A 13732-nucleotide genomic window follows, 5' to 3' on the forward strand; every position below is an offset into this window, starting at 1 on the left:
TTTATATAATTATATTATTTCGCCCCGCGTCAGCCAGCAAAACTAGTATTCAAGAACCCGTTCAACAAAGTTATCCTTTATATATATAAATTGTTTCCAAATACTCATATAGACCGCGTGGCCTAATGGATAAGGCGTCTGACTTCGAATCAGAAGATTGAGGGTTCGAGTCCCTTCGTGGTCGCTTTTTTTTTTTCATTGAGATATTCGCACGACTCGAAAGTATTATGAAGAGAGCAAAAAACGAATCGTGTTGTTTGCACGAACACAGGTCTTCTTTGATAAATAACACTAACAACTATGCAGCTAGCCACATTCGTTTGAATGCGAAAGTGTCAGGAATTGACACTGGCCTGTACACGGCCGCACAGCATTTATAGTTAATCTTGCAGTTGTGTTCGCTAGCGAGTGCACTCCCATATGCCTTCAACCAATTTCGGCGTTACTAGTTAGTTTTAAATTTGGAATATCGCAATTGTTTTGGTCAGATAGCAGAGTGGCGCAGCGGTGGCGTGCTGGGCACATGACCCAGGCGTTGATGATTCGAAACCATCCTATGCAAATTTTTTCGTCCCGGTCACCATTCGCCTTTTCACGTAGAATCGACATCGTGGACCTCTTTTCTCATTCTTTGAATAGCTTTTATTTTTAATTTATGCAACATTTTAAGCCACAACAATCACCTCAAATCAGCATGTCTCCAAAAACTCAACAAGTGTTTCATACTTTCAAACAAATTGAGTGTTCAATTTATTGGTTAAACGAGAAAACAGACAACGAATGAATGTTTCCTTGTGTGTCCGGCCCTCAGTCGAAACACACTCGTCTGGTCTGCTTGACTGCTGAATGGAGCTTCTTCTGTTTCAGTCTCTCCTTATTCCTCTTCTCTAACCTGAGCAAAACACATACAAAAATGTATTTACTTTAGTAATCATCCAGTAACGCCATCTGACGTGGACATTAAATTATACACTCCACAAGACTGAAATAAATATAGCTAGATGAAGAAAACCAAATACAGCAGTACATTTTTTATCGATTTTGGGTTGAACCATCATATCAACTAGGTGTGAACGTCAGCCACACATGAGTCATTCTCTACCTGGATGCTCTGAGGGCTATGTCCTCTGCTGAAGGCTCGTGGGGCTTTTCAGTGGCCTTGGCTATGATGTCAGAGATCTTCTGGATGCAGTCCCCCATGTTTCTCTGCTGGCTCCTGCTCTGCTCTGACGTCACCAGCAACTCCCCTGCCTTGTTGATACGGTTTTTATTCTGCAGTGGAGGAGAGAGTAAAATCATAATGCATTCAATATTCTACTTGGAATGCCGCGGAGGATATTGCTCAGGGAAGATAGAGGGGCACAAAACCAATCTACAATTTGACACTTTGGGGTAGTTAACGTACATTTAAGATGATCTTTTGTCGAACGTCTTCTGGGATCCAATCGGCTGTATAGACATGGAAGCGGACCTCTGCTTTTGTGCTGACTATGAAGACACACAGACAGTAAATCACAATACCATTTCAACAGACTTTCATACAGACTGTACAAAACAATCTATTCAGCGCACTCCAAGTTGCATTAGAGGGCATTGTGATGTACCAGTCTGGTCGCAGACTAGACGTAACATAAAACGAAAATCCGGGACACTTAAATTAGTACGATATGTTACGTTTGGTATGGCTAAATAAGATAGAAGGTTACTTATTAGGCAAAAAAAATGTGGCTCCTGTGTGGCACAGTGGTCTAAGGCACTGCATCTCAGTGCTACAGGTGTCACTACAGATCCTGGTTCAATTCAAATACCTGATCATCTCTGCAACCATCCCAATGTCGGCCATCATTGTAAATAAGAATTTGTTGTTAACTGACTTGCTTTTTCAGTTCTGCCCACAAATTTTCTATAGGATTGAGGTCAGGGCTTTGTGATGGCCACTCCAATACCTTGACTTTGTTGTCCTTAAGCCATTTTGCCACAACTTTGGAAGTATGCTTGGGGTCATTGTCCATTTGGAAGACCCATTTGCAACCAAGCTTTAACTTCCTGACTGATGTCTTGAGATGTTGCTTCAAAATATCCACATAATTTTCCTTCCTCGTGATGCCATCCATTTTGTGAAGTGCACCTGTCCCTCCTGCAGCAAAGCACCTCCACAACATGATGCTGCCACCCCCATGCTTCACGGTTGGGTTGGTGTACTTCGGCTTGCAAGCCTCCCCTTTTTCGTCCAAACATAACAATGGTCATTATGGCCAAACAGTTCTATTTTTTTCAACAGACCACAGGTCATTTCTCCAAAAAGTACAATCTTTGTCCCCATGTGCAGTTGCAAACCATAGTCTGGACTTTTTTTATGGCGGTTTTGGAGCAGTGGCTTCTTCCTTGCTGAGCGGCCTTTCAGGTTATGTCGATGTAGGACTCGTTGTACTGTGGATATAGATACTTTTGTACCCGTTTCCTCCAGCATCTTCACAAGGTCCTTTGCTGTTGTTCTGGAATTGATTTCTTCCCTGTGGCTCAGTTGGTAGAGCATGGTGTGTGCAACGCCAGGGTTGTGGGTTTGATTCCCATGGGGGGCGAGTACAAAAAAAAAATGCATGAAATGTATGTATTCACTACATTCATCTCTAGGAGACAGAATGCGTCTCCTTCTTGAGCGGTATAACGGCTTCGTGGTCCCATGGTGTTTATACTTGTGTACTATTGTTTGTACAGATGAATGAGGTACCTTCAGGCATTTGGAAATTTCTCCCAAGGATGAACCAGACTTGTAGAGGTCTACAATTTATTTCTGAGGTCTTGGCTGATTTCTTTTGATTTTGCCATGATGTCAAGCAAAGAGGCACTGAGTTTGAAGGTAGGCCTTGAAATACATCCACAGGTACACCTCCAATTGACTCAAATTATGTCAATTAGCATATCAGAAGCTTCTAAAGCCATGACATTTTCTGGAATTTCCAAGCTGTTTAAAGGCAGTCAACTTAGTGTATGTAAACTTCTGACCTACTGGAATTGTGATACAGTGACTTATAAGTTTAATCATCTGTTTGTAAACAATTGTTGGAAAAATTACTTGTGTCATGCACAAAGTAGATGTCTTAACTGACTTGCCAAAACTATAGTTTGTTAACAAGAAATTTGTAGAGTGGTTGAAAAACGAGTTTTAATGACTCCAACCTAAGTGTATGTAAACTTACGACTTCAACTGTACATATGAGATGAGTAATGTAGGATATGTAAACATTATTAAAATGACATTATTTAAAGTGACTAGTGATATATTTATTAAATCAATTTATTAAAGTGGCCAGTGATTCATCAATCTGTCATGTGACCGAATACATTCACGGGTCACTACGGAGGAGTTTTAGTTCCTGACTCTGAGCATTAATGCAGCGTTCATAACAACTGGGGAAATCTCTGACTTCTGACTTCAATGCATTCAAGACAACTGGGAACTCAGGGGAAAAAAAAAAAGAGCGCAATGCCGACCAAGCCTCCTGACTTTGAGAAGCTCCGAGGTGACATGCATTAAGCACACTCATCTTATTAGTGGTGGTAAGATATGATACATTATGTCAGACTAATTTGCAATTGATGGTCAGTTGAGAAGACAATCTGAAATAATTGTCTGCCATTGCACAAAAAATAAAGAAGTTAACACTGGCTATTAATTACATACTTTTTTTTCACATGGTTGAGTCGAGAGAATGTTAAGATATCAAAATGGGATTGTTGGCCAAACAAGTTTGGGAACCCCTGCCCTAACCTTAACCTAGCTAATATAAGCCACCTACCTAACGTTAACAACGACACATTTGAATTCTTAACGTATAATACGTAATGTAATCATACCATATGTAACATATAATAATTTGAGTGTCCCGGATTTTCATTAACTATGTTACTTCTACCCCCGAGTCTAGGTTGCAGGCACAGGTATGTGAATAGTAATGATGATACCTTTGTTAACATGCTGACCACCTGGACCACTGCTTCGGCTGTAGGATACTGTGAGACGGTCTATAAGACAGACAACATAAAATAAAAAAATATCTATGTACATACATATGGGTGAAAAGGGAAATAACCATTACATTTCTCTAATGTATAGTTTGGTATTTATACTTACCGACTGGAATGTTCACATGTCCATCCTGCATCAGATATAGACATGAATTTTAAATCGAATCGATCTAACTACTCAACATCACTCCCAAGCACTTCCACAACACAACACACACTGTCCGTGGTGAACTAGCTACAGTTTGTGACGTGTAGGCTATTTTCCAGCTAGCTGCTCTTAGCGTTGTTAAAAGCAGCACATTTCCTGCACGACATCTTGAGAATTCGTTACTGGTACTTCTTACAACTTCATTTGTAGACAGCTCAATGTATTTACACTTGGTACATTCAGCTAGCTAGTACGACAGTAGCTCTATATAGTTTTGAATTCTCAGCTTGTACGAGAGATATGATTGTGTGTAGCGTTGCTAAATCCACTAACCTGTGGGTTGTCAGACGCTCTGTTACCATAACTAAAACTTGGACATTGGCTATTTCTTATACACACAGGTGGCAATTTCCCTTGTAGAGTAACGGACCGAATGATTCCTGAACATCGAGAGAGTAAAAAATATTTAGCTACGGAGGTCGCCATGTTGGATTAACCCTTTACGTCTCTTCTCGATGGGTTGCAAAGTGGAAGACAGTTTGGTTACGAAGTCTTGATATTGCACAGCTAATGAAAATCGAACTAGCAAGAATGCACTGACACCACGCAGATATAGGTACGACAACTGTCTATGGTGGTGACAAAATGCTACGTTCTATCGAGATTTGAACACCGATCGCTGGATTCAGAGTGCTAATCATTGCGCCATACGTCGCTAATTGTATTGCGACATTAAATGAATGTTGAATGATCTATGCTACGATTCTCTGTAAAAAAAAACAGCATGTTCACAGTTGTTTAGGGTTACGTGATTATTTTCGATACGGTTAATTCGAAAAAGGACATCACCCCAGATGGGACTCGAACCCACAATCCCTGGCTTAGGAGGCCAGTGCCTTATCCATTAGGCCACTGGGGCTCGACAAAATAGGTGGGGAAATGTGGATATAAATTTAAAGTACAAACTGTTAGCCATTAGTGTTGAATGAACTAATTGTCTTCTATTAACGATTTTCATAAAGAATGGAAATTGTAGATTTTTTTCCGAACGGCGTAACAATTTTACCAAGGAAAGCGAGAGTTGGCTAAACATTTTCAGGTTTGCCCGTGGTAGCAATTTTTCTTCAGGCTCGAAATACACTAAATTACCAAAAGTATGTGGACACCTGCTCGTCGAACATCTCATTCCAAAATCATGAGCATTAATATGGAGTTGGTCCCCCCTTTGCTGCTATAACAGCCTCCACTCTTCTGGGAAGGCTTTCCACTAGATGTTGGAACATTGCTGCAGGGACTTGCTTCCATTCAGCCACGTGTTAGGTAGGGCACTGGTGTTGGGCGATTAGGCCTGGCTGGCAGTCAGCAATCCAATTCATCGCAAAGGTGTTTGATTGGGTTGAGGTCAGGGCTCTGTGCAGGCCAGTCAAGTTCTTCCACACTGATCTCAACAAACCATTCCTGTATGGACCTCGCTTTGTGCACGGGGGCATTGTCATGCTGAAACAGGAAAGGGCCTTCCCCAAATTATAGCCACAAAGTTGGAAGCACAGAATCATCTAAAACATAATTGTATGCTGTAGCGTTAAGATATCGCTTCATTGGAACTAAAGGACCTAGCCCAAAAACAGCCTCAGACTGGTAGCGTTCTCCAGGCATCGCCACACCCAGATTCGTCTGTCGGACTGCCAGATGGTGAAGCATGATTCATCACTCCAGAGAACGTGTTTCCACTGCTCCAGTCCAATGGTGGCAAGCTTTACACCCCTCCAGCTGACACTTGGCATTGCACATGGTGATCTTAAGCTTGTGTGCGTCTGCTCAGCCATGGAAACCCATTTCATGAAGCTCCCAACTAACAGTTCTTGTGCTGAGGTTGCTTCCAGAGGCAGTTTAGAACTCGGTAGTAACTGTTGCAACCGAGGATAGACGATTATTATGCGCTACGGGCTTCAGGTCCTAAACGATATCATAACCTCCATCGATAAAAGACAGTACTGTGCAGCCGTATTCATCGACCTGGCCAAGGCTTTCGACTCTGTCAATCACCGCATTCTTATCGGCAGACTCAATAGCCTTGGTTTCTCAAATGACTGCCTCGCCTGGTTCACCAACTACTTCTCAGATAGAGTTCAGTGTGTCAAATCGGAGGGCCTGTTGTCTGGACCTCTGGCAGTTTCTATGGGTGTGCCACAGGGTTCAATTCTCGGGCCGACTCTTTTCTCTGTATATATCAATGATGTCGCTCTTGCTGCTGGTGATTCTCTGATCCACCTCTACGCAGACGACACCATTCTCTATACATCTGGCCCTTCTTTGGACACTGTGTTAACAAACCTCCAAACGAGCTTCAATGCCATACAACTCTCCTTCCGTGGCCTCCAACTGCTTTTAAATGCTAGTAAAACTAAATGCATGCTCTTCAACCGATTGCTGCCCGCACCCGCCCGCCCGACTAGCATCACTTCTCTGGACGGTTCTGACTTAGAATATGTGGACAACTACAAATACCTAGGTGTCTGGTTAGACTGTAAACTCTCCTTCCAGACTCATTTTAAACATCTCCAATCCAAAATTAAATCTAGAATCGGCCTCCTATTTCGCAACAAAGCCTCCTTCATGCTGCCAAACATACCCTCGTAAAACTGACTATCCTACCGATCCTTTAATTTGGCGATGTCATTTACAAAATAGCCTCCAACACTCTACTCAGCAAACTGGATGTAGTCTATCACAGTTCCATCCGTTTTGTTACCAAAGCCCCATATACTACCAACCACTGCGACCTGCATGCTCTCGTTGGCTGGCCCTCACTACATATTCATCGCCAAACCCACTGGCTCCAGGTCATCTATAAGTCTTTGCTAGGTAAAGCCCCGTCTTATCTCAGCTCACTGGTCACCATAGCAACACCCACACGTAGCACAAGCTCCAGCAGGTATATTTCACTGGTCATCCCCAAAGCCAACACTTCCTTTGGCCGCCTTTCCTTCCAGTTCTCTGCTGCCAATGACTGGAACGAATTGCAAAAATCACTGAAGCTGGAGTCTTATGTCTCCCTCTCTAACTTTAAGCATCAGCTGTTAGAGCAGCTTACCGATCACTGTACCTGTACACAGCCAATCTGTAAATGGCACACCCAACTACTTCATCCCCATATTGTTATTTATCATCTTGCTCTTTTTCACCCCAGTATCTCTAGTTGCACATCATCATCTGCACATCTATCACTCCAGTGTTAATGCTAAATTGTAATTATTTCACCTCTATAGCCTATTTATTGCCTTACCTCCCTACTCTTCTACATTTGCACACACTGTATATAGATTTTTCTATATGTTCGTTATTGACTGTATGTTTGTTTATGTGTAACTCTGTGTTGTTGTTTTTGTCGCACTGCTTTGCCGTATCTTGGCCAGGTCGCAGTTGTAAATGAGAACTTGTTCTCAACTGGCCTACATGGTTAAATAAAGGTGAAATAAAAATACATTGAAAAAAACTAGGTTGTCCTGTTCTGTGGGCTTATATGGCCTAACACTTCGTGGCTGAGCCGTTGTTGCTCCTAGTCATTTTCATTTCACAATAACAGCACTTACAGTTGACCAAGGCAGCTCTAGCAGGGCAGAAATCTGAAGAACTGACTTGTTCTTGACATTGACATTGAAAGTCACTGAGCTAAGGCCATTGTTTATTTTTGGTTATTTATTATTATTATTATTTATTATTTTTTTTACCCCTATTTCTTCCCAATTTCGTGGTATCCAGTTGGTAGTTACAGTCTTGTCCCATCACTGCAACTCCCGTACGGACTCGGGAGAGGTGAAGGTCGAGAGCCATGTGTCCTCCGAAACACAACCCAGCCGAGCTGCACTGCTTCTTGACATAATGCCTGCTTAACCCAGAAACCAGTGTTGGAGGAAACACCGTACACCTGGCGACCGTGGCAGCGTGCATTGCGCCTGGCCCGCCACAGGAGTTGCTAGAGCGCGATGGGACAAGAACATCCCTGCTGGCCTACCCCGGACGACGCTGGGCCAATTGTGTGCCACCCCATGGGTCTCCCGGTCGTGGCCGGCTTCAACAGAGCAACAGATCTCGAGTGGTGCAGTGGTCTGTTTGTCTACGGCGATAGCATGGCTGTGTGATCAATTTTATACACCTGTCAGCAACACGTGTGGCTTAAATAGCCAAATCCACTCATTTGAATGGCTGTCCACATACTTTTGGCCATGTAGTGTAGCAATGGTTAGCTAAATGTAATCTAATGAAGCTCAAAGTCTGTCTCTGGTGGATACTAATAATAATGCAGTTATGTCTGTCATACACTCGGGTCGCGGCTAGCATTCCTCTTTTTTTTGAAAAATGTCTTAATACTGTAGTGACCCTCAGGAGGCAGGGTGGGAAGACCCTGCCCCAACCTGGTAAAACCAGTCACTTTCATTGTTTATAGGTTGTCATGGTAATAGAAGGGGGGCTGCACATAGTTTTGGGGGCAATAATTAGTGGGGAGGGCCCCATTTTCTCTCTCTGATGTTTATCTCTCTGGGGAGATACCTCCTGCTGGACTGTGATTTATGGCTAGGCAGTTCAGGCTAGGTTTGTTGTTTTGTGCAGCTCCACATTACCCCGTCCAGTGTAACATTAAAACGTTATTTCCCTCGTGGTCGGTTTGTTATTGAATCTAATGTAGTTAAAAGATCAGAAAACCCGCAAACGCCAGAATAGAATTGAATCGCCACCTGTCAGTCACTGGCAACAGCTAGCTAGCGAACTAGCTATTTGCAACCGAATAGATCGTCATTTGGCGGCAAGCGCGTTTAAAGCTCAAAATAATCAATATTCTCTTATTGATCGTGATGATAAGCTTACCTCCAAATGAATAATGCAATACAAGCCAATGCGCTTTTCATCTCACACCTATGTCTAAATTGTTTACATTTGTTTTATAACAAATTTTGACAGTAACCATACTTTTTTATTTCCGCACGTAGCAAGCCAAGTGTTTGTGTTGTCCAATCTACATGGTTAGTAGGTGAGTCAGACAGACAGTATCGTTTTCAAGAATCTAATTAGGCTTTCTCTCAGTTAGGTGAATCAGGTCAGACTCGGATTGAGAGTGAGTTTACTGCCTGGGCCTGGCACTGGCCTTGTTCCAACTGCTCGGCATCCGACCGCAAGGCGCTACAGACGGTAGTGCGTAATTCCCTGCCCTCCAGGATCTCTAAACCAGGAAGTGTCAGAGGAAGGCCCAAATTGTCGAAGACTTAAGCCACCCAAGTCATTCTCTCTGCTACCGCACAGCAAGTGGTACAAGGTTATAACATTTACAGAAAATATAGAGGCACTTTCTCTGTTTTCACTTCAATAACTCACACATCTCTCAGACCGTTTCTTTATAAGAGGCAGAGACTAGAAAAGACTGTGGAACAATATTAAACCTTATAATATATATATATATATATATATATATATATTGTTAATCTGTAGTCTAGGACCCTATAAATGTAGTGGGGGAGGGGTCTTAGAGCCCTTCCCCTTCTATTAATACAACATAAGCATAATAAATTATTATAATACGTCAAACATTTGGTGCAGCCCCTATCATGACCCCAAATTGACCCCATCAATATTCCTGTAAAGATTAGAGAGGGTCTCATGTTAAATACTGTTGAAGTAATATGGCTACAGGTTCATCTGCCTCACCTAAAGTCCATTCTGTTGGGAAGCTGCTATAGACCACCAAGTGCTAACAGTCAGTATCAGGATAACATGTGTGAAATGCTTGATAATGAATGTGATATCAACAGAGAGGTGTATATTCTGGGTGATTTAAATATTGACTGGCTTTCATCAAGCTGCCCACTCAAGAAAAAGCTTCAAACTGTAACCAGTGCCTGCAACCTGGTTCAGGTTATCAGTCAACCTACCAGGGTAGTTACAAACAGCACAGGAATGAAATCGATCACATCTTTACTAATGCTGCAGAAATTAGCTTGAAAGCAGTATCCAGATCCATCGGATGTAGTGATCACAATATAGTAGCCATATCTAGGAAAACCAAAGTTCCAAAGGCTGGGCCTAATATAGTGTATAAGAGGTCATATAAGACGTTTTGTGGTGATTCCTATGTTATTGATGTAAAAATAATATCTGTTGATCCATGGTGTGTAATGAGGAGCAAACAGACACTGCACGTGACACATTTGTGAAATTGCTTATTCCAGTTGCTAATTAGCATGCACCCGTTAACACCACAGCAGTGGTGGAAGTCAAGTGTCCTTATGGTGCAAGGGACCTTGCCATTGAAGAGACCTTGAAGTCAAAGTATTTCTATATCAAGGAGGGAGGGTATTACTGCCTCTGAAGACCATCCTTACTGGCACCAGGTCAGCTCCTAATCACTGGAAGGGACACCTTCATTGTGTGGACCACCAAAACCTCCATCACCCTCCCAATCCAGTGTGATGACCTCTGGCAGACTCATATTGCTTCTCTCATCAGTACCTATTTTCAGGGAAGCCAATGGTAGCGCGCAATTGCGTCCCCGATGTGTCCGTCTTCACTTGTAGCCTGTGAGAAAGACCCGATCACATGGTGGAGAGTGATGTGAGTGAGCAGTGATTCAGAGTGCTCAGCACTCAGGGAGAAGGACACAACGGGGGTGCATTTCGGCCACACAAAGGGGCTGCCACTGTGAAATTCTAGGCATTATCAAGTGCTTGTGAAACTGTGAACGAGTGACTGATGTAGTGTGTACAGCCTGCGCAAAAAAACAAAGTGGAGCTCATACCTTTCAAGCAACTTTTTTCAAATCATCATTAGAGTCGCATCATGCAGCCTTGCAATGTATTAAACATCTAAACATACAGCCCAATGTTTGTAGAGCTACTAAAGTTATATTAATGATTCTAAATTAAGTAAAAATAGGAATGCCTATTTCTTTGTTAACCACTCAACACAGAATAGCCGTATGTGCACACTCCCTCAAATCGTTTGGAGAAAATATCCTTTCAGCTATGTTCAATTGTATTCTTCATACTATTAAATAATGCCACGGAATTCTAAGCAAATCTTGTCTGCTAAATGAACTAGTGTAGCCCACAGCCATTTGGGATAGCCAGATAAGGACCTAACTCAGAGTATGCTACTATGTTCTTCTGAAATAGACTACATTTTCTTCATATCATGTTTCTTTAGACCTGTCTAATATAAATCATGGATTTATTGTGAAGTGTAGGCTATATTACATGGATTTAGTATACTTAGTATATATATATATATTTAGTATACTAAAATGTAGATGTTCCAAAGGTTTGCATCAGTGGCTTGTGTAGCCAGGAGATGCTAAATGTGTTTATGTTAATTAACAGTAAATTACTGCGACCGCCACAGCCCTAGATGCATCTACAAATTCAATGTTTTACACAATATTGTATCATATTTGATGAGTTATTGGCCTGTCCGTCCACAGGGTCAAGGTGCTGTAGTCTCTACAACTGGACGCTCGGATTACACTGGCCTAAGATGTCCATGCACTGGATGGTCTGAGGGATGCACTCCTGTTGGACTGATAAACAAAACATTTGGTCAGTGATAGGTATTTTTCAATGCTGTATCATCATCTTTATCTGGACAGAAAACACATTGATTATTGTAACATAAGCACACCTTGGACAATGTGGCAAGTGGTCCCTCAACACCCAATCCTCATGCCTCATTGTTTGTTCTTGTTTCCCATTCAACAGTCTGGCTTTACCTCTTCTGCCATGGTGGATGATGATCTTCCTTTTCTAGTAAAATACATGGCCATTTCTCTTTCCCACCGGAAAATGGCAGCTGCAGACCCGGTCCGCCCATCTGCTATGTCAGGCTAGTTTGGCAGATTGTCTACTAGCCCAGTGTGAAAAGTACTGGACTCGGGCTAGCTTAATCCATCCCTGCTGACATGTATAACTGACTTCACAGGTCATTTGATTAGTCATGCACAACAGATGCACTCATGGAACAAAACCATTTGTTTTTTTTTATGTCAAAATACTGAGCCCACGAGTCCTTTGTGAGCTAGCTAGCCTGCTAGTTAACCTTAGCTCACTGTTCGTGTGGTCAGACTTTTCCCCAGACCCCACATGCTAACTAGTGAATATTTAACATTAGCTAGTTAGCGCTAATCACTAACGTTAGGCACATTCGCTAGCATGTCGCCACCAGTCAGGGAAGTCCAACGACACCACGTGAGATAGTGTTAGCTAGCTAACATTGCACCCTAACTAATGTAGCCAACTAGCTAACAAAGGTGCCTAACTAGCTAGCTATATCCTGGCAAGCGGTACTAGAGTGCCAAGTCTAGGACAAAAAGGCTTCTCAACCGTTTTAACCCCCAAGCCATAAGACTCCTGAACAGGTAATCAAATGGCTACCCGGACTATTTGCATTGTGTGCACCACACAACCCCTCTTTTACACTGCTGCTACTCTCTGTTTATCATTTATGCACAGTCACTTTAACTATACATTCATGTACATATGACCTCAATTGGCTCGACCAATGAGTGCTACCGCACATTGGCTAACCGGGCTATCTGCATTGTGTCCCGCCACCCCCTCTTTACGCTACTGCTACTCTCTGTTCATCATATATGCATAGTGACTTTAACCATATCTACATACTACCTCAATCAGCCTGACTAACCAGTGTCTGTATGTTGCCTTGCTACTTTTATTGCCTCGCTACTGTTTTTCACTGTCTTTTCATTTCTTTACTTACCTATTGTTCACCTAATACCTTTTTTGCACTATTGGTTAGAGCCTGTAAGTAAGCATTTCACTGTAAGGTCAACACCTGTTGTATTCGGTGCACGTGACAAACTTTATTTGATTTGACCTCATAAAAAAGTATGACTACACAAACCTTGAACTAACATTAACTAGCTGGCTAACTCACAAAGGATTTGTCAAAATTAAAAAGGCAATTATGCTAGCCTACGCTGATTTTCTTTTTACTTGTAAGGATGGTAACGTGTGTTGTACACATAACTAGTCAGGGGATATCTTGATAATTTTTAAAAGCATCTAGTTAACCACAGATCTTTGACCTAACCAAAATAGCTTGTTAGCAGCTAGCAAACAGGGCTTACCTTATCCCACAGCTCTAGCAAAGCCTCTGTGTGGAGGATTTTCCCACCTTGGGCTTTGAGTGATTACATCAAAGCTTGCGACAGGATGTGTAGTACTTGTGTATGATAGCCACATTAGCATCTAATTAGCATTTCATTTTTGTGGGTAATTACAGGCAAATATATTCATAAAGGTTACCTTGTCCAACAGAGGTTTGCTCAGTTATCAAAACGTCACACCAGGGTAAGCCTACACAAAACACTGCCCTTATTTTAAGTGTTTCTACAATCCCCTATGGGAAAAATGAATGGTGGAAAAACGATTGAAACCATTTTCCTGTTTGACCACTAGATTTTATGGGAATTATGACACCTCCACTGTGAGTCTTTATTACACACTTTACTTATTCCATGGATCCCTTGGCCAAAGTAGTTTAATCTGTTGT

The 13732-nt window shown here is 42.1% G+C and overlaps 1 protein-coding gene and 2 non-coding genes across 3 annotated transcripts; 1 reads left to right on the top strand and 2 right to left on the bottom strand.

The window, feature by feature from the left end:
• Nucleotides 1-111: 111 nt before the first annotated feature.
• On the top strand, nucleotides 112-184 carry trnar-ucg (transfer RNA arginine (anticodon UCG)). The gene has a single exon. It is a non-coding gene; the product is annotated as a tRNA-Arg (tRNA).
• Nucleotides 185-623: 439 nt separating this feature from the next.
• On the bottom strand, nucleotides 624-4681 carry mrpl58 (mitochondrial ribosomal protein L58). The gene is made up of 6 exons (NM_001141054.1): nucleotides 4511-4681; nucleotides 4136-4160; nucleotides 3967-4026; nucleotides 1406-1488; nucleotides 1103-1272; nucleotides 624-892 (listed from the first exon to the last, which is right to left on the bottom strand). Exons 1-6 carry the CDS (start codon nucleotides 4661-4663, stop codon nucleotides 808-810), a joined length of 576 nt encoding a protein of 191 aa, NP_001134526.1. The 5' UTR covers nucleotides 4664-4681; the 3' UTR covers nucleotides 624-807.
• A 342-nt stretch (nucleotides 4682-5023) lies between these two features.
• Nucleotides 5024-5096, bottom strand: trnar-ccu (transfer RNA arginine (anticodon CCU)). The gene has a single exon. It is a non-coding gene; the product is annotated as a tRNA-Arg (tRNA).
• Nucleotides 5097-13732: the final 8636 nt, after the last annotated feature.

Source organism: Salmo salar, chromosome 28 (genome assembly GCF_965601325.2).
Source record: "Salmo salar chromosome 28, fSalSal1, whole genome shotgun sequence".
NCBI lineage: Eukaryota > Metazoa > Chordata > Actinopteri > Salmoniformes > Salmonidae > Salmo > Salmo salar.